The following is a 20,172-nucleotide window of genomic DNA, read 5'->3' as shown; positions in this document are numbered from 1 at the left end:
TAACTAAGCCAAGGGTAAAAATGTCTTTAATAATTTATTGAATTGGACTGGATGAATGCAGGCATTGTTAAAATATCCAAACCTAGTTGTGAGTGTGGTAATCTCAACCTGCACAGCTCTGTGTAGCTGCAGCTGTTATCACACCATCAGTGCCTAAAAATTGGATACCATATGACTCAATGCATTTTCTATTTCTAAATGCGGAAAAAATCTGAAATTGATCCAGAGGGTAAAAAAGCTGTTTACTAAGCTCTAAAAAAGCAATCTTGGAAAATTATGCTTTTATTCAAAGCGCTGTATTAAAGATTGTTATCCACACAGTTGGACTTTGATGAATTATTTCTTTGAACTGTTCTTTTTCCACAGTGGAATGATTGTACACCATACATCATTAATGACTTGAGAAAAAAAAAAACACCATTTGGGCGCACAAGTTTGAATTTATGTATGCAGAAGTATACATGCAGGCTCACCCCACAATTTAGCAAGTTGCACCTTGATAACACACTTTTGTTAGCCATAAACATTTTTGGCATAATTCTAAGTGGACATTTGACCAGTCTTATGGGCAGAATTTGCAAAGGTCACTTAAATTGCTTGATTTCCTGGCACTTAGGTTTAAGTGTAGTCCACAGATTTTCAATAGGGTTGAAGTGGGGCTTTGGGAAGGCCATTGAAGCAGCTTTATGTTTATCCATGCCAAAACCAGTTGTTGAAACACCAAATGTGTCCAGGTTTCAACCACTTAGCCACTGACTTTATGTGAAGTGAGGTGATTTGGAGGTGGTCCTACTTCTTCGTTATTCCAAACACTTTGTGCAATGTAACTGTCAGCAGGCAGTGTCTGGTTTAGGTGCAGTTTGGACAATTGTGGGGTGTATATCTATAGTTTAGCCAGTGCTTTACAATCATTCCACACTGGAAAACGTCAGTTCACAGAAATCATTAAAAGCCAAAAAATTACCATGACGATCGGTTATGGCCACAAATATGTACATATTTATTCAAACTGACTAACAGTGGTACATTTTCTTTATTTTTCGTTTGTTTTTATTTCAGTTATTTTATACACACATAGCTGTAGTAGTTTGTGTACTGAAGACTTTCAACTACAACTCAAAATAATGAAATTTACAGTGAAAACGGTAAATTTATTTAATATTTAGATTATTTGAATAATTGTAGATTTAGTGTTTCGGACGATACTGTTAATTGTTTACCGATACTCATCTGGGGAGCAAAACAATAGCAATTCCCTGTTGGTAACTTTGTACTAAAGTCTGATTGGACAGAAAGCTGTTACTACGCGTTGACGTATATCTACGTATGATACGCGACGAAACTGTTTTTCTTTATTGAGCAAAGGTCTGCTCATTGTGTTTTGTCGTCGGGGAGAGAGAGGAAAGAGCAGGCAGAGGGACCATTGAAGTCTAGGGCTTTACTTTTTTTTAACTATTTCATTAACAGTTTAGCATTATTGGGGCAGCATAATGACCGATAAAATGGATATGTCTCTAGACGACATTATCAAGCAGAACAGGCAGCAGAGAGGTGGAGTCCGGGGCGGGAGAGGTCGAGGCCGCGGAGGCGCAGGCGGCCGTGGAGGAGGAGGCCCCGGGCGTCTCGGAATCAGCGGTGGAGGATTTGGAGGCCGAGGCGGCGGATCCGGCCCGATGAGGAATCGACAGATCCCGAAACGCGCTAGAGGCAGACCAACGCCTTACAGCAGGGTATGAGAAAGTTAAAGGAAAAGCCTTCGACAAAGCTGAAAATGCCTGGTTAACGTCGTTCTGTAGCTAATCCCCTAGCCAGCTTGCTAGTCAAGCGAATAAAATGATTGCTAGCCGCCGAGTTTTCCCTTCGGAGGAGAGCTCTATAATTGGCGGCTAAGCATTAATGGAAGTTGTATGCATATTGTGTCCCCTCTCCCACAATCCGTATGTGTTACATCCTTTTTCAAGAGGAGCCCTTTTTGGAGAGAGCAGTTGTTAGCCGTGTTGGCTAACTAGCTAAAGTTGGATCGTAAAGGCCGAAGCGGCGCCATTTTGAATCAAGCACCTTAATTTAGAGCTAGTCGTCCAAGGTCCATATCGGTGCTTTTCCACCTCTTGTGTCAAATTGATGGTGAAAGGAAATCTCATCAACGACAAAGTCTACCCGCACGCTACTATCGTGGGAGCAAAATCCTTCCTCCTTTTTTTTTTTTTTTTTTTTTGGTCAAGTCCCAGCGCAGCGACCAGACGGCCTTTTGTTCGGGAGTGGCTGACGCTCTTCTCAGCAAGGCCCATTTTGGTGGCTATTCAACCGGTGTGGCTGTTGCTGTTTGGATGGATCAGTGGACTTTAAACCTCCTCTCTGATAGTTTTCATGTTAAGGCAAATCATCACTCCTTAATTGTGAATGAATATCTAAACAAAGCCCCAGTCAAAATGGCGTGTCTCAAAATGGACGCTCAGATAATCCACGCTCATTGATGGGGGGATAGCTGGGCCCCCTTTCAGTTTGTTTACATCCCCTTCCCCACTCATCCTATGGACATTTCCCCCTTCATGAAAGCCCTTTTCGTGGCTTGGTAAAGAACTCTTGGGCGGGCCTGGAAAACATGGTGCAACGCTGGAGGCAACGCTGCTTCAGACGGCGACCCCCTGTGTCCCTGAGGATCATGTCTGGAGGGCCTCTGGTGGAGGTGCAGCTGGCAAGAAAACAGTGGGCAATTTTTGTAGCTAGCATGGGAGGTTGTTTGGGTTTAAACATAGAGATTATGGGTGGGAGTGGGCTATAATAAAATCAGTTGGCTCCATTTGAACTTGGTCATTGAAAAGACATGTACTTTAAAAAAAAAAGAAAAGAAAATGTATCCAAAGTGTATGCATGTACAGGTTGTATACAAGACATCCCCTTGCCTTTTAATTATTCTATATATATTAAGTTGTCTTGTGTATGTCCTTATATGTCTGAAGCGATTCACTTGCTTGTAGTGATTGGGGTGGGCAGGGAATAGTGGGGATCCTCTTGGGGGACCTGAGCACCCTGGCCATGTTGGAAGTGGAGCCCCTGCTTGCCCCAACACCCAGCCGTGTGGACTCTGTGAATAGCAGAGGCAAGGGGATCCTGAAGTCAGCAGGTGCGTTCTCTTTCGTCTGTTGCAGCCTAAACAGCTTCCAGATAAGTGGCAGCACGACATGTTCGACAACGGCTTCAGCGGCTTCAATGGTGCTGCTGGAGGTGGAGGAGGAGCTGGCGTGGAAACTGGAGGGAAGCTCCTCGTGTCCAATCTCGACTTTGGGGTCTCAGATGCAGATATTCAGGTATTCTAAGTTGTTTGTGATTCTTGGCCTGGGTTGGTGTGTTTAACAGTCTGGATCAAGAGGGACCAATTGTTTTGGGCGTGTGTTTTTTAGGAACTTTTTGCTGAGTTTGGAACTCTGAAAAAGGCCGCAGTTCATTACGACCGATCAGGAAGAAGCCTGGGAACTGCCGATGTCCACTTTGAAAGGAGGGCAGATGCGCTCAAGGCCATGAAGCAATACAACGGCATCCCACTGGATGGTAAGTCTTACGTTCTTTGACCTGCCAGTATAAACAGTTTCTTAAAGTTCGCTGCTTCTGTAAAGATTTTGAGGTTCATGGTGTTTGTGTTTTTAGGGCGGCCTATGAACATTCAGCTCGTCACATCACAGATCGACACACAGAGACGGCCAATGCAGGGGTACGTTAATATTTCTTTTTGTTTGGGAGGGGGCAGCAAATGCATTTGATGACTCGATGTGTAAAGGCTCCTTTATCTTCAGTCTGAACAGAGGAGGAGGCATGATGAACAGAAGTCGTGGTGGTGGCGGCTTTGGAGGCATGCAGAGAGGCCGTGGAGGGCGTGGTGCAGGTGGCCCTAGAGGACGAGGACGAGGCGGCCGTGGCGGTAGTAGCAAGCAGCAGCTGTCAGCAGAGGAGCTCGATGCCCAGTTAGATGCCTACAATGCCAGGGTATGTCTACCTGAAACTTTTAAATATGATTTCTTCTGAGTAACGGATTGTCCATTTTCTCACATGTCTAATTAACTCTTGGTTTGTTTTCTCAGATGGACACCAGCTAAGAACGTAAAAACAAGCTCCTGAGGGTCGTCGTCCCTTCCTGTCTGCACAGAAGGGTGGCTGTTACAAATGTGCAGATTATTTTACACTTGGTTGTCTTCTAATGTGATTGAAAATATTGCCCCACCTCTTGTTTTAAATGCTCCAAAGTGTTTTTTACCAGTTTTGTTTGTGATTTTTTTTTTATTTTTTTATTTTTTTCCTCCTCTCTCTTCTGGTGGAAAAAAATGGTTTCAACTGTAGGTTATGGAACTGGGTTTCCCCAGTTTGTTCTTCTACCCTGTAGTTAAACAATTGTAATAAAAACCTGCAGTGCATATTAACCACATTAAATGTCCCTTTGTTTGGGTTTTGTTTTTCTTTGTTTTTTTGTTTTTTCTGGTCATATGTCTACTTGTGCACTATAGTTCACTATAAAATGTATTATTTCACCTGTAGCGTATCAGGATTAAAGACCTGTATTTGCTGATGTTTCTGTATTTTGGAATAAACATTTGCATTGTTTTGGAAACTTGCAACAACTGTAAAATACAGATTTGCCATTTAAATGGAAAAATAAAAGGAGTGGCCTAGAACTTGGGTTTCGAAAACCTTTGCTAACTAGCAGATGGAGGACTGGATTAATTGTAATGCACGCATTAGTTGTAGGCCCAACGTGCTCTATTTGCTGCAGAAAATGATACTGTTGAAGTACAGCCACTAGATGGCACCCTGCTCTGCTATATACCTTTAAGTTTTCAGTATGTGCTCGTCACCACGCCTTTTGCAAGCACACAGGCGTGTATTAAATCTCAAGTCTGTAAAGAGGCTTATGTGCTGTGCTACAGATGTGATCAAGTGACTAAAAACCAAAGAGGGCGTGAAGTGAACGTAGTGTAAAAACAGCCACAAAAGGTAACTACATCTGCATGCCCACGCGTGTCGAAGCGCATATTTCCCGGAAGCGTTGCGGGGCAAAAAGTGTGAAACGTTCAGAAGAACAGTTTCCGGTTGGCTTTCAAGGTAATACGTGGAAATCATCTGATCTTATCTGCGCGACTTTTATATAAACGTTTTATCCTGTTCTATTATCATTATTATTATTATTGTTCTCATATAGCAGCGTAGTACGATTTATAGGTAAAAGTGACAATTCGATGCTAGCTTCACACTTCAGTGTGAAGTATAGGTTATGCATTCAGAAAACATAAATAGTCTACCCATAATACAAATAAGAACGTTACATATATAGTTTGAGTTACTGATGGACTGAAATGTAGTTTTGCAGTTTATTTGAACTCATATAAAAAATAAACAATAGCAATTCATACACGATTAATTAAAATGCACTGTCACACAAGTATAAAGATACTAAAACTAGAAGTCCCCACTCAGTAAAAATACTATTCTAAATTGTACTTAACATTAAGTTATTTGAACCACATACAAAGAAAATTCATAGTCGAGCTTAAAAAATACTTTGTTGTGGATATTTTCTATTTTTAAAATGTATTGTATCTATACTACGTGCAGCTGGGGCTACGTTTTTAAAAATGTGTTTTTTTTGTCGCCCTTTATTTTGAAGGTGGCATACCGGACATTGTGCCCGTCAGCGGCACCGGGCTCAGATTTTCCTCTGCCGCTTCACTGCACTCCCATTCACAGGAGACGTTTCCAGCCAACCACAAGTAAAACGGTAAGAGTAGATAAAACACCCACTTAAGTCTTCTTATAATGTATTTTATTCTGTTAAATGTGCGTTAATATACGTCCTTAAGCTGCTCCGGCAAATTTCTATCGATTACTTGCTAAGAAAAAAGGAAAAAAAAAACGGCTAACTTACCGCTTGAACCTGAATTCTAGAAAAAATGTTTACCAAATAATCGCTTACTGTAGTTAAGGAACTACTTTTTAATAGCATGTTATACTCCCGTAGTTGCACTAATGTCGTTTTCTTAAAATTACAGCGAAGTCACTGTAAGGTTGTTCGAAGCCGTCGGTTAGTTGTGAATTTCCGGGTGTTGAACCCGATCTGAGCTGAGAGGGTTGGGGCTATTAAGTAACGAAATGTCACCCGTTGCTGTTAAAAGCACACACATAAAGTGATTGCACTGACCAGTAAAGTAGGGGATTTGTTCAAATTAGTAGTTTAGTCTGCTTTAACACATTCTTCATGATCATGTCCTTTATATGAGGAACATTTTTCAGCCACTTCCTGGAACTCATCTGTCTTTTAATTTGAATTAGCTTACACTTGAAGCAGCCACCATTTTGGCTTTTTTTGTTTTTTACTTGCAAACAATTAATCAGAGCACGTCGATCAAATCTGCCAAGATCGAGTAACTTCTTGAGCACTTTGGGTGTGATAGTTAAGCTGTGTGCTTTTGGCTGAATGGCTGGCAAGTGATTTCTCAGCGTGATCACACAAACCGTGAAGCCTCCCTTTCCTTCCTGTATATGTGTGTGCATGATAAGTAGAGGATTTTTTGGCCCCTTCTTTTCTTATAGAAGGTCGAGAACCTTCTGTTTAATCAACTTCTGCCGTGAATTGTTCACTTGCTTCACCTCATATTTAAAATGTTGCGAGCTTCCAGTGGCGGGCGGATGTGTCTTGCAGCAGTTTATTTCCTCTGGTGTGAGGAGAGGCCTACAGAGGTTTAGAAAAGAAAGGAGAAAGACCCATTTAGGGTCGGTACTTAACATTTTTGGTGTGCTTTCCTGACACTGCTATAATCTTCAAACATGTTCCAGCAACTCACAGTGAAGAGTGCAAGGGTCAAAACCACAGGCCTGAACTGCAAAAATGGCTGGAGCATATTTCTATGAACTGACAAAGTAAAGTTGATGATGCATTTGCCCTTCTCAGTTTACATAACAAAAGAGATTTTAACCAAATCATTGTTTTTCTCCATGTGCCACACTTTTCTAGTGGACTTTCTTAGCCAGCGTAGCAGCGCAAAGCCCTGACCTTTCAGCGTGGCTGGCGCCTTGGCTCTCCCATTCACGCTTAGCTTCCTGCTGCTGTTCGAAGGGATTTCTCACCGGCTATTTTTAAAGCTTCCTATTTATCCTGGGCCTTCTTGGGGATGAAGACATGTTTTGCTTTTCTGTTCTCTCACAGCCACTCCTGTTCTTTCTGCTGCTCATTGACCATGGATTTAAACCCTTTCTGTGACATTTTAGTCTTTTATTCATTAGTACATGTTAAACCGATTTACCAGTGTCCCTGCATACTCCTCCACTCCTTATCTCATTGCATTTCTGTTTTTATCCTACCCACTTGTCTATATTTGTTAGGGTTGGGTTCCTCTGGATTGCATCAGCTCTACAGCACTTCCTCAAAGATTTGGCATGTTAGCACTGCCCCTACAACTTGATTGAACCTATCATGTTTTTTTTCTTCTTTTTTTAGAGGCTTCAGGAGCAGGCCTTCTAGCATTTCTATCATTAAAAAAATGCTTAGCTTGGATTAAGTTAGGCCCCCAGGTTAGCTTGAAGAAGATGAGTTGTGCAGTGCTGTGGTTAGCGCGTTAAAGGATATGAATCATCAAGCCCGCCTGAAAAAGGAAGCTTGCAGTAATTTCTTGACAGACAAAATGGTTCAGTTGCTGCCTGAGGTGCAAGGCTTCCTTATTTGAAGACATGTGCTGCGGGCTTAATCAGTTTCATCAAACATGGGGGCTCTGCATTACTCAGATGCACAGCAGAAAGGTATTTTCATGTGGTGTGTGGTGCAGGTCTTAATTCATGCCACCAAAGCGCTGCTCTTTGCAGTCATTGTGCTAAGTGCACAATTTTCTACTGAGATAAATTAAAAAAAAAAGCTTAAAATGACAGCAAGATAACAGCGGAACGATATAATAGTTACATTATCTGATACATGTGAAATATTCTCGATCTGTATGCATGAAAAAAAAAATGTTGAACTACAGAGACGGTGGATACAGGATGTGGTCTTACAGCAGCACCCCTTTCCATTACAGTCATTGCAGGGTAGTTCATTTCGAATCAAATCCCAATCTGCTGATTTGATGATTAGGATTTTTGTGGCGCACCCAAATCAGAGAAGTCACCGCTAAAGCAAAGTGCAACTGTAGAGAGATTGTGTAGGTAAAATTGAACGACTCCAAAGGGCTTATGTGCACTGAGAGCTGCATGAAAGAGCAAGAACACAGAGAGCTGAGAGGATCAAAGCATCACTTTCTAGAATAGAGTTAAGGCCAGGAGCTAAATGTCACCTCATAAAGGTCTAGTAAAGCGCTGTTCATGTCCTGTTCTTGTCTCTGAGGTAAACGTGTGCTTTATTCCATGAAACAAATTCAGACTGTAAGTTATCAGCGATAATACTTCCACTTTTTGATTTATCAGTAAAGCAGGCTTCCCATATTGGTTTACTTTGTCCTGCACCTGGCTGCTGTATGTGCCTAATCACTGGAAAACCTGGCTAATAAAAAGTATTCTTAACAAATATGAGTTGTTGCTGAACCTGCGTGCATTCAGGGTTTTCCAGTTTGCAGCTCTGTTTTGCCTTTACTCCAGCCTGTGATATGCTGTTTGTTGTCCCCCTCCCCCCTCCGCTCCATTGCCCTTTGCCTGCAGTGAAGAACCTGAACAGCAGCATCTATTGCATTACCAGTGGCTCTAAACGGAGCTCATAAGATTACATCAAATCTTCCACGGCCAGAGGGCTGGACTGTGAGGGATGGTAACTGGCTTATCCAGGTAGCCTCAGGGGTAAACCTCTACATTAACCTGTTGTTGTCGTGATAGTTTATGCTGGATCTTCAGACACCTTAAAGCAGATAATAAATGAGCGATCAACCTTTGAGTGCAGACAGTGAGATGGACCCTAAAATGTGTGTGTAAGCCCTTTGGCTTTCTTTGAACGGCATCAGTAAATGTTTGATTCTCTACAGAGGAAACTATTATGTCCTCTTTTTTTTTTTTTCTTTTTTTTGTTCCTGCTTTCTGCAAATTATTTCTAAGCAATTTTATTGCTACATATGCTTTGTGTAGTCACAGTCCTTTTAACAGATGCTCCAAAGGCTTGTAGCACACTTGTTGACCTTTTATATCTATAGGCATACCTTTGAAGTGCTCACTCCTGAGACTAAATAAGGCTAAAACTGTCTTGGACATCAAAATGATATACCTACACAGCCTACAAATTGAATAGAATACGTGATTGTATTTAGAGTCGCATCTATTGAGACTTTGTTGTTGCAGTTGCTGGGATTCATTTGGGTTTTGTCTTTTACTTCCTCATGTTTTCTCAGGATTACAGTTTGTTGTTAGAAGTCTGTAGCTCTAATCCCATATTTAGGATTGGTTAGGTGATGCCAGCACCAACCACATTATGCCAATATGCTCAAACAGCAAATCAAAATAAATGCCAACAACAACTAAAGAAAATGCTTTGTGAACCCTGACTTTCCATGATCTAAAAACCCAGGTTAAATCTAAGTAATTTTAGTAGATTAAACTCATAACCATGTTTTATTATTTTTTTATATATATATATTAGATATTCTATAAATATATAATAAATGTTACATTTTAATTTTTAAATAATGCCGTTCATGGTGCTTAATGAAAGTAAACCAGGGAAATACAGAATACATCACTTCTAATCTCTATTTACTATCGAAATAATGCTCAGTATTTTAGTAGAGAATAAAAAGTTGACTTTAACTTTGATTTAAAAACTCTATAAAATTTGTTTTCTAGTATTTCTGTCCAGGGGATGTGGCATATGAAAGAATAACTTTTTTTATTCACCTCATTAATGGTTAAAAGTAGATATTCAATAACAACAATATGCAACCTGAAAGATGAGGACAAACACAAGAACCACAAGTTTGCTTTCATTGTATGGATGTTTCAGTAATATAATATCTAGTTCATTACCCTTATGAACACTCACACACATATATTAATGACACCTGTAGCTCTTGTGTCATCCCACAGGGATTACCTGGTGCCTCCTTAACCTCAATAACTTGCCACAGTCACTAATGTTTCAGCAGGAGAGCTTCGTGGTGCGTCACCAGCGACACTTCCACACAAACACTTTCCTCTCCTGGCCCCGAATGCCTTGTGATCCATAATCCCACCTTTTCTTATTGCTCAGCAGTGTTGCTAGGGAGCAAGACTAATCTCAAGCCTCAACTCCTGCCAAGCCTGGTATGTTTGTAAATTTGTGCTGCTTAGTCCAGCCAAGCGGCGAGATTATCACCTGTAAGGAGAAAGTAGCACAGGTGAAGGTTGGGACACTGAAAAGGAGAAGTCCAGCAGCACATCCCAGTGTGGGTTTACACGATCTCATGACCTCTGTGTTGATTCCCAGCAGGCAGAACAATGACGGGGCCTTTTCCTGTCAGCTCAGTATGTAGCTGCTTAGCCACAAGCCACATGGATTGAGCGAGGGGGGGGAAAGGGCTCTCTTTAAAAATATGCTGAATCAACAATTTCACACTTGATTAAGATGGTAGCTTGAAGTGATGTGGCTGTCTGCCACACTTAGAACAGCCGTATCTATAATTTCTTGGTGCTTATGTTGGTAAATGTGGCTCGATGCACTGGAATAACTTCATCAGATGCCCTGCAGTTTTACAGTTCAGAAATGACTGCCTGCATTTATTATGGTGATTGTATTTCACGTCAGTCTAGTCATTACCAGGCTTAGTATCATTAGAGACAAATTTGGAAACTGTTTCTTTGTGCACCATATTCATGTTTTTCTGGGAAAATGTTATCCAATCGTACACTGTATACAAAAGATGGACACACTGGCTTCCGTTTTCCAAGCATGAAAATGGAAGCAGGAAGTGTCTTAACCCTGCATGCTTACTTGTGCCAGCAATGCCATAATGCAAACCTGCTTTTCATGTGTTCTTAGTAAAGCTTCTTTATATAGAGCTCACAAAGCGCTGTACAACAATTAAAGCAATTAAACCATGTTCTGATTTTATGACCTGTCTTGATGATTTTATGATCTCAGTCTAGTTTTAGCTCTGGTTGAATAGAATAGAATCATTTTGTTGTATTTCGGCCCCCATTGGAGTCAAAAAAGGAGAGTAAAGCTTGGCGCGTCTCCGTTGCGATGTAAAAATTTGCGGTTTCAAAATGCCAACGGTGTAGAAGCTCAGTTCAAGGTTTGCTTTGTGACTTACCTAGTGGTTTAGAATCACTAACTGAATAGTATATAGTTATTAGATTCAGCCATACTTTCATCTTGGAGGTGAGGTACTGATCCAGTCAAAAAATAATAATTTTTATACACTAACAGCTGAGATTTAGGACAGAGAAGTTTTGACTTGAGATTTTCAGAATAGTTTCCAGTAGAGAAACATGCCAGTTCTCTGTGACTGAGCACTTCCTGCTGTGTGACAGTTTGGTATGCTGCAGTCACAATGCTGCTCGCTGCACAGCCGTCACAAGGAGTGCATTGAAAGTCGAGAAGAGGAAGCGAGAAAAACAACCTGTGCCTTGAAGAATGATATGACACATCACTGTGATATCTGGTCTGATTTTCTTCTCCGTCTCTTTCTCCCTGTCTTTTTGACCAGGAAACACTCACACAGCTGACAGGCCAAACCAGCAAGCTATTGGGATAAGAGGAATTTGTGCTTTTATGGGAGCATAGAGGCCCAATTTGGGGAAAACAAAAAAAACAAACTGTGCTGCATTCTCAGTTCCTGCTTGGCTAATGCCCAACTGTATATGGAGGCAAAATAGAGCAGAGCAGAGGGTTAGGCGGATCAACAAACCAGTTTTGTTTTTTTCAACACTGTTCATTTGCTGAGTGTGATTTGCTGCAATGGGTGAGGTTGTGTCAGCTGTATTCTGCTGCCGAGGGTAACAACCTGTACTGAGCAGGTGAAACTGGCCTCGTAAGCTGTCGCCACTTAAGGGTTGTTTGTCTGGTGGGTTCTTGTGCGTTTGCTTTATCCGCATTTGTTAGCTCGCCTGTACCCGTTCATTGTGTCATTACCTCCCGGGTTAACCTGATTTGCAACAGTACAAAAGAAAAAGAAGCTGAGGTGTTAGTCACTGCCTGCATCTTTGTAGCATGTGTAACTAAGAGTTTAAAGGAGAAGAAGTTGGTGCTCTAATCTTCCTCTTTCAGTTTAATGCAATACTGCACATTTTTGCACAGTTTAAAACAGTGATACGTGTGGCCCGTGTTGATGCATGGTTAAATTCAGCGCAGTACAGGAAGTTCTTTCAACATGCAAACACGCAGGATGAGACATTTGAGGGTGTAGCTGCTCGCTAGCTAGGAGGAATGTTCTGTTCATGGCAAGACAGGGCAACACCTGCAGATTAATAAATAATTGTCGCTGACCAGAAAGAGCTTTCTGCTGTGTTGCCTCATTATTTGACAGTAAGTAGTGTCACTTCTTCTAATTTTGTTAGAAGTTTAGAGTTGCTTTGAGATTCGCCTCAAAGGGCAAAGTGCATGAAAGCTGGTCTTTGTGTTTCCGTTGCAGGTCTCTGCCTTCTTGCTTTCTATGTGTGATAAATCAACTGCTTCAAGTCGATAAAGCACTGTATGACTGCGACTGTGGTTTGCACTGTACGTGAGGCTTCAGTGGTCGATAAGAGTAGAAAAGTGCTATCAGTTTGTTGATGACTGCAGGTTCTGTTCTCATCTTGTGCTTGCAGAACAGACCTCACGCAAGTGTTACACAGTACCATCATCCAGCTGCATGTGTTGAACAGCACTGTGCAGGCTTTGCCCAGCATTTGTGCACCAGATGTTATAAATTGCATAACTAGAGCAGGTTTGTTGTCCAAGGTCTCATTGTGTTACTGTGCTGTTGCCTGCTCAGAATCACTGGCAATTAGCAGTAAGAGTGGTTGTGAGAGCACAGCTGGGTGTAAACGGCCACGCGCGCATTGCTGTTTTTTACTTGCTGTTGAGCCGGAGAGACTAGGACAGCATGGAGCTCAGATAACCATCAGCTTCTTAGACCACCAACCTCTGCTGTATGTCATCGCTGCGACATCAGGGAAACTGGCTGGTCCGCCAAGTAGACTGCGAGGGTTAGAGTGTCATGTGTCTTGGCTCGTGTCTGCTAGGGTGTGTGCATATGTGCAAGTCTGTGTTGAGGTGTTGAATAAACAAAGGGGCTTTGGAAGTGGCTGGGCTCTTGTCAAAATAATGTGAAAGTTGCCCGCAAGGCACAAAACTGACTCATCTTTGGTTTATTTCAATATAGCTGACCTGTTGCCAGCTGCCTGTTAATGAAGAAAATAGTGCACACGAGCTCTGTGGATTGTTCCTCTTGTCACTCTGTTTGAACAGGGAAGTTGCTCTGAAGTGAAAGTTTTTGCAGAGCAGATGCCATTACTTTGTCTTTCAGCATGTGAACTATTAAAGCAGTAGAATAGGCTGTTTCTTCCTACATGACCTGCAGCTTTAGAGTGCTGTGCCCAGGTCAAAGTTTGTTATCCCTCAGGATAATGAATCCCAGCAGCTGGAAGTCTTAAACAGCCCGTCGCTACTTTGCTTCGTAGCAAGAGTGAAAAGGAGAAGCAGTCTGTGGTGCGAACCTCTGTTGGTCAAAGTGTATTACTCTACTTTCCTGTCATCTAACCCTTCCTCTCTCTTCTGTCAATGTTTCCTGCTGCAATTAGCACACCATGGCAGAGCACGAGCCCACACCAGAGGAGCTGGCAGCGATCGCAGCAGCCAATGATGAGAGCGACTCTTCTGTCAACTACAAACCCCCCGCCCAGAAGAGCTTGAAGGAGATCCAGGAGCTGGACCAAGATGACGAGAGCCTGCGCAAGTACAAGGAGGCGCTGCTGGGAAACGCGGCTGCTGTAGTCGTTGGTGTGTTGATGTTAATTAACATACGTCAATAAGTTTAAATACGCGTTGATTTCAAGAAGAGTTGGAGTGTTTTTTCTTGTGGATTTAGCTTGTGCCTTTTTTAAATTTATGATTAAAACCTGTGTAGTGACGACATGACAAAAGTATGTTAAAGTCATTCTTTAATAAACCTGCCAACGTTGTTGCTCAACATGTTTGTCCTACCAATAGCACGGCGTATCACAAGGCCAGGAATTTGTTGTGGAAACAGTTAGAATATTGAAAACTGAGCTGATGAGTCAGAAACTAGTCATTAACAGCTCAGACAGACTCTTTCCTGTATTTTTGCCATTGAGTTATATTCTCAGCAAAGAAATCTGTTTAAAAATATACAGATTTACTGTCATACAGCATGCTGGTACTGTTGATCTGAAATCTTTGTTAGTTAAAAGGCTTTAAATTACTAATTTTAGCACAGTATTCATGAAAGTAGAGCAACTCCACGTGTGCAAAGTAAAGCAAATCCTTTCCGGAGTACAATTTCAGTTCAAGAGCTTGAAAAGCAGAGATTGTTATGGCGTTTCTAACTCGCCAGATACGAGCATTTAATGTTTTAGACAAATTTCACTGAAATTAAATGCAACGTAGAGTGAGTGTTCGAGTAGTTATATACACACAAATGGATGTGTGTGTACGTAACACCTCCCCTGAGCATTTTTGTTGTTTTATTCAAACTAATGAGATGTTCTGTCTCTTGCTATACTGTGACGATGTTTTTAATTGCGTGACTTCTTCTTCTTGTCTTAGATCCCACTGTCCCCAACGTCCAGGTGACGAAGATGGTTCTGGTGTGCGATACGGCTCCAAACAATCTGGTCCTCGATCTGACTGGTAAGTAGAGCAGGTGTGTCCGTGCCGATTTTAGTTTAGAAACTAGAAATCTAAAATAAGTGAGCAGAAGTGAGGCTGGCATACAAGTCTCATTGGTGTGTGTGTGTGTGTGTGTGTGTGTGTGTGTGTGTGTGTGTGTGTGTGTGTGTGTGTGTGTGTGTGTGTGTGGTGGGGGTCATAGGCCTGCTGGGTCATTAGTTCACTAATCGGTGTCGACTTGATTCCTATGTGTCCGCGTTAATGAGCCATTTCCTGAAACTTCAGCCCCCTCCAGCAGAGCAGAGGCTCACTTGTGACATTGTTCCCCCTGGTGGTCATTATTCTTACTACAGGGTGTTGAAACCCCAAAATCCACGGGAACTGTTTATCAGCCTGCTATATATATATATATATATTTATTTATTTATTGTCAAAGTGGAAAGAATCTGACTCTTCTGTCCCTGCTGTGTTGCTTTCTGCCAGGGGACCTGGAAGGCTTCAGGAAGAACCCGTTTCCGATGAAGGAGGGAGTTGAGTACAGAATAAAGATCTGCTTCAAGGTGAGAGTCTGGTGTTTGTCACACTCGCCACTGCGCTCTGTTTACGTCGCAGTGTTGTTGTTACAGCACTGCTGGAGATGTAACTGCAGTCTGCAGAGCACTATCATTATCGTCAGAGGCTTTTCAGAGGAATTTAACTCTTGTTGCCTTCTGCAGGTCAACAAAGAGATCGTGTCAGGCCTGAAGTACATGCAGCAAACTTTCAGGAAAGGAGTTAAAGGTGAGCCTGCTCAAATCATCTCACTCTGCTGTTTTTTTGGGGTTTTTTTATAAAGCTGTACTGATTTTCCTAAACCTTGCCTCTCATACATGGTCACCATACAGTAATTATTAAAAAACAATGAAACTAAAACTATAACCATTTTCATATGATAAAAATCCATGCTGGAGCTAAACTGACTTAAAAACAAAAGGCAAAACAAAATAAAAACTAGTGAGTCTGCCTCTTGATCCTAAAGTTCTCCTTTTTCTTTCCCTCTGTGATGTGCAGTTGACAAGTCTGATTACATGGTGGGCAGCTACGGCCCCAGACCAAGCGAGGACTACGAGTTCCTCACCACAATGGAGGAAGCCCCAAAAGGGATGCTGGCCCGCGGCACCTACCATATCAAGTCCAAGTTCACCGATGACGACAAAAACGATCACCTGTCTTGGGAATGGAGCCTCGCTATCAAGAAGGATTGGAAGGACTGATTTTTTTTGATTTTTTTTCCCCCCTTCCCACACTCGCTCGCTGGTCCACCAATGTCTTCCTCTGCTTTGTTTCCGCTTTTCTTTTTTTCTTGCCATCATTCCCACCTCCCCCTGGATATTGGATTGTTTCAGTCTTTTGCTCTCTCCGTCCATCAGCTTGCTCACTCCTCTCCTGCGGTTCCATCTATTTTCCTTTTCTTCTAAATTCCAATCACTTCATCATTCCTCCCATAGCAACGCTGATTGATTTTTGTTTGCACCAGCCTTTATTACAAGAATGACATCTTAAAAAAAACCCGGAGAAAGTAAATGGTGTTCATTATCCAGATTTTTGGTTACAGTTTGTTTATAAAAAAGGAAAAAAAAAAAAAAAGCATCTGTTAACAAGCAAATTTGATTCCTATCACTTTTTTCCTTCCTTTCTTTTCTCTCTTTTTCACATTGTTTTGTACGATTACCACGATCTGCCTTGGAAAGAATTGTACAGGAAGCTAAAGTGCTGCGTGCACACGATCGCTGTACGGTCACTGAGCAGTAATTGCTGGACACAAATCTTGGACACAGCCCGCCTAAAGCCTTTGAGCAGATTATTTGTAGTTGGGTCTTGTTAAATTATTTGGAATTCAGGCCACTTCTTTTTTCCAGATAGTCGAACAGCCAGCAAATTCTGCTGAGAGAAGAGGGAAAGCAGTTACCTCTAACCCCCTTGCATTCCCTCGCTTTAGCTGTGGCTGTTTGTTCTTTTTTTTATTTTTTTCCTGATCAGGGTATTTTGGCAGGTTTTATTTTGTTTTTTAGCAGCCGCGTGGCCTTAACAAGTAAATAAAAAAAAAAAAATAGACAGCCTAGTTGAGCCAGTTGCCTTCTTACTATTAAATATTATATTTGCCAGACCATCGTGTGAGCCTGTTTTAACAGATTTTGTATTACATTGACAGGGAATCAGGACTGAGGACATGCTAGTCTCCTTGTTTCAGGGTGTCAATCATATCAGCTTTATTCGCCAACACCTTCATTTCAGTACTTTGTAGGTTTCTTCAAATCTAATAAATGAACTCTAAATCTAAGAGTCCGGGTTGTACTAATGGCTTTATATCACCCAGTCTCCTCTTATGTTCCTGAGGACATCAATTCTAGCGCGTTACCTCAGTTCCCTATTGAACCGAACACCGCAGAAAACTGTTAAACCGCTCACCTCGTATTGCTCAAGTTAAAGATTACCACTGCTGACTGTGCCTCCAGACTCTCCCGACCGGCCACGCGCCGCCTCTGCTGACTCGACAGAGCTCAGAATCGTCTATAATTGACTTATGAACCAGAATAGAGACGCGAGTCCTTTAACCAGACACTGATGGTTAACACATCCTGCCATATGAAAGTGTTTTTCCTTTTTTTTTTTTTTTTTTTTTTAAATACACTCCATAAGTATCCGAGTGAAGCCCGTCAAGCTTCGTTCAGCTCTCGTGCCGTGGACTGATGTTTTTCCTCTGTGGGTTGAGTGAGACTCGATGTGTGCTATTTGTATTACCCTACAGTTTACTGATCTGTGTTCACATTAAAGTGTTCAGACTGGGTGTGTGTTTGTGTGTGTGTGTGTGTCGTGTTTTATTCAGGGTTATTACCAAACAAACTTCCTTCATGAGCACTTTTGCAACTATTAGCAAAACAAAGAAGCACTCAGAGCTCAAACCTCTGCCAAGAAACTCGCTCTCTGGGCAGTATTTACTTGAAAGGTAATAGTGCTGCATTTTGTATATATTCACTTTGTTCTTTGTAAATGTACTTTAAGAGGTTTGTAGTGCAGTAAAAACAAGTGCCTAGGGCAGGCTTTTGTAATTACTGACATCATCCTGAGAATAATTACTAATTATTTATGTGGATTCATTATTTGTCTTGACAGTACTTTCTTTAAGAATCTAACAGATGTTGGGCTCAAGCTGAAAGAGAGGCAGATGTAAAATGCCAAAGTGAGGTCATAGGTCAAACGAGACATATTTGTATACAAATTGTGTTATTTAGAGTCCCTGTTTACCAGTATCATTCCTAAATGTTAGCAGTACAGTGGGGCAAAAAAGTATTTAGTCAGCCACCGATTGTGCAAGTTCCCCCACCTAAAATGATGACAGAGGTCAGTAATTTGCACCAGAGGTACACTTCAACTGTGAGAGACAGAATGTGAAAAAAAAATCCATGAATCCACATGGTAGGATTTGTAAAGAATTTATTCGTAAATTAGGGTGGAAAATAAGTATTTGGTCACCTCAAACAAGGAAAATTTCTGGCTCTCACAGACCTGCAACGTCTTCTGTAAGAAGCTTTTCTGTCCCCCACTCGTTACCTGTATGAATGGCACCTGTTTGAATTCATCATCTGTATAAAAGACACCTGTCCACAGCCTCAAACAGTCAGACTCCAAACTCCGGTGCCAGACGTGTTCCGCTGCTGAAGCCAGTGCATGTCCAGGCCCGTCTGAAGTTTGCCAGAGAGCACATGGATGATACAGCAGAGGATTGGGAGAATGTCATGTGGTCAGATGAAACCAAAGTAGAACTTTTTGGTATAAACTCAACTCGTCGTGTTTGGAGGAAGAAGAATACTGAGTTGCATCCCAAGAACACCATACCTACTGTGAAGCATGGGGGTGGAAACATCATGCTATGGGGCTGTTTTTCTGCCAAGGGGACAGGACGACTGATCCGTGTTAAGGACAGAATGAATGGGGCCATGTATCGTGAGATTTTGAGCCAAAACCTCCTTCCATCAGTGAGAACTTTGAAGATGAAACTAGGCTGGGTCTTCCAGCATGACAATGATCCAAAACACACCGCCCGGGCAACAAAGGAGTGGCTCCGTAAGAAGCATTTGAAAGTCCTGGAGTGGCCTAGCCAGTCTCCAGACCTCAACCCCATAGAAAATCTGTGGCGGGAGTTGAAAGTCCGTGTTGCTCGGCGACAGCCCCAAAACATCACTGCTCTCGAGAAGATCTGCATGGAGGAATGGGCCAAAATACCAGCTACTGTGTGTGCAAACCTGGTAAAGACCTTAGAGCTGGGCGATATAAGATTTTTTCATATCACGATATGTTTTTTTCATTTCAGGCGATAACGATATCTATCACGATATAAGCCAAATAACTATATTTGTAAGATTTAAATGTGCTGTTGCTCACAAGTAAAATGTGAAATAATCAGCAGCTTGTTTTTATTTAAATATTTATTTCCCATAATAAGTTCAACAGGGTAGATGTACTTAAGGAACATGAGACTTTTTCAGATAAATAAAGGCAAATATTGCAAACTACACAAAAGGCAGCCGCTAAAGCGTTTAAGTTTCAAAATAGAACAAACGAAACAGACTAAATTGTCAATTCCACTTAGAAACAAAATATTAATTCTAAAAATAAATCTTAGTTTGTTTTACAGAAGAACAGACAAAACTGACTAACTTTTGTCAATATCAAATAAACTGAGAACTAAAAGGAAATTCTCAATCTCTCCTTTTCTAGTCCACACGTAAATGCAAAAACTGAGTTTTCAAAAATATCCACCCTGGCCGGAGTTTTTAAAAATCTTCGTTTTCAGTGACCAAAAACGCCGTTTACGTGTGGACGAAAGGTGCAAACGCATAGAAAAATCTGTGTTTTCAAAAATACCCGGGTACGTGTGGACGTAGCCTGAGCATGCACCAGTTTATTGTATTTCCAGACTTGCTTTCGGCACAATTTACAGTGCACGCTACTCTGTTTTTTGTCAGACTTGAAATAGCCGAAATACCTTCACACTACGGAACTTCTATGGCTCTTCCGTTCGACAATCTCTCCGGCATTGGAACCATCATCTGTTTTCTCTTTGGTCACGCTCGGTTGATTTTTCTAGTCGGCACACTCATTTCCTCCATTACCCGGGCGGTACGGTGGCTGGCTGCTTCCCAAACAAATACACATGTGCGGCTTGGCACTTGTGCTGTACGTAACAAGTCACGTGACGTGACGCTGCGGCTGTGATTGGTTCGGCTCTGCGCTACTTAATTTGGATTGGCTGTTCTTTTTTTTTTTTTTTTTTTTTTAAGAGGACAAGAGCGGCGAGGTCTATCGCAATAGTTTAATTTTTCTATCGAGAAAAAGTTATATCGCGATACATATCGTTATCGTTCTATCGCCCA

The 20,172-nt window shown here is 41.7% G+C and overlaps 2 protein-coding genes across 4 annotated transcripts; both read left to right on the top strand.

Moving 5' to 3' along the window:
- The first annotated feature begins 1,335 nt into the window (after positions 1-1,335).
- On the top strand, positions 1,336-4,664 carry alyref (Aly/REF export factor). 2 transcript variants are annotated; one of them, XM_082530684.1, is made up of 6 exons: positions 1,336-1,730; positions 3,150-3,308; positions 3,402-3,549; positions 3,646-3,709; positions 3,792-3,981; positions 4,077-4,664. In XM_082530684.1, exons 1-6 carry the CDS (start codon positions 1,491-1,493, stop codon positions 4,089-4,091), a joined length of 816 nt encoding a protein of 271 aa, XP_082386810.1. In that variant the 5' UTR covers positions 1,336-1,490; the 3' UTR covers positions 4,092-4,664. The 2 variants fall into 2 exon arrangements, with proteins under 2 accessions (XP_082386810.1, XP_082386811.1); XM_082530685.1 differs by lacking the exon at positions 1,336-1,730 and adding an exon at positions 1,737-2,686.
- A 991-nt stretch (positions 4,665-5,655) lies between these two features.
- On the top strand, positions 5,656-17,585 carry arhgdia (Rho GDP dissociation inhibitor (GDI) alpha). Of its 2 annotated transcripts, none has more exons than XM_082530686.1 (6): positions 5,656-5,764; positions 13,711-13,909; positions 14,696-14,779; positions 15,242-15,318; positions 15,475-15,538; positions 15,809-17,585. In XM_082530686.1, the coding sequence occupies exons 2-6, from the start codon at positions 13,717-13,719 to the stop codon at positions 16,009-16,011; spliced, it is 621 nt and encodes a 206-aa protein (XP_082386812.1). In that variant the 5' UTR covers positions 5,656-5,764; positions 13,711-13,716; the 3' UTR covers positions 16,012-17,585. The 2 variants fall into 2 exon arrangements, with proteins under 2 accessions (XP_082386812.1, XP_082386813.1); XM_082530687.1 differs by lacking the exon at positions 5,656-5,764 and adding an exon at positions 12,304-12,454.
- The last annotated feature ends 2,587 nt before the right edge of the window (positions 17,586-20,172 follow it).

This window comes from Aulonocara stuartgranti (assembly GCF_965226115.1).
Source record: "Aulonocara stuartgranti genome assembly, chromosome: 4".
In the NCBI taxonomy this organism is placed as follows: Eukaryota; Metazoa; Chordata; class Actinopteri; order Cichliformes; family Cichlidae; genus Aulonocara; species Aulonocara stuartgranti.
The sequence above is the reverse complement of the archived record's forward strand: the minus strand, read 5'-3'. Positions and strand labels throughout refer to the sequence as shown.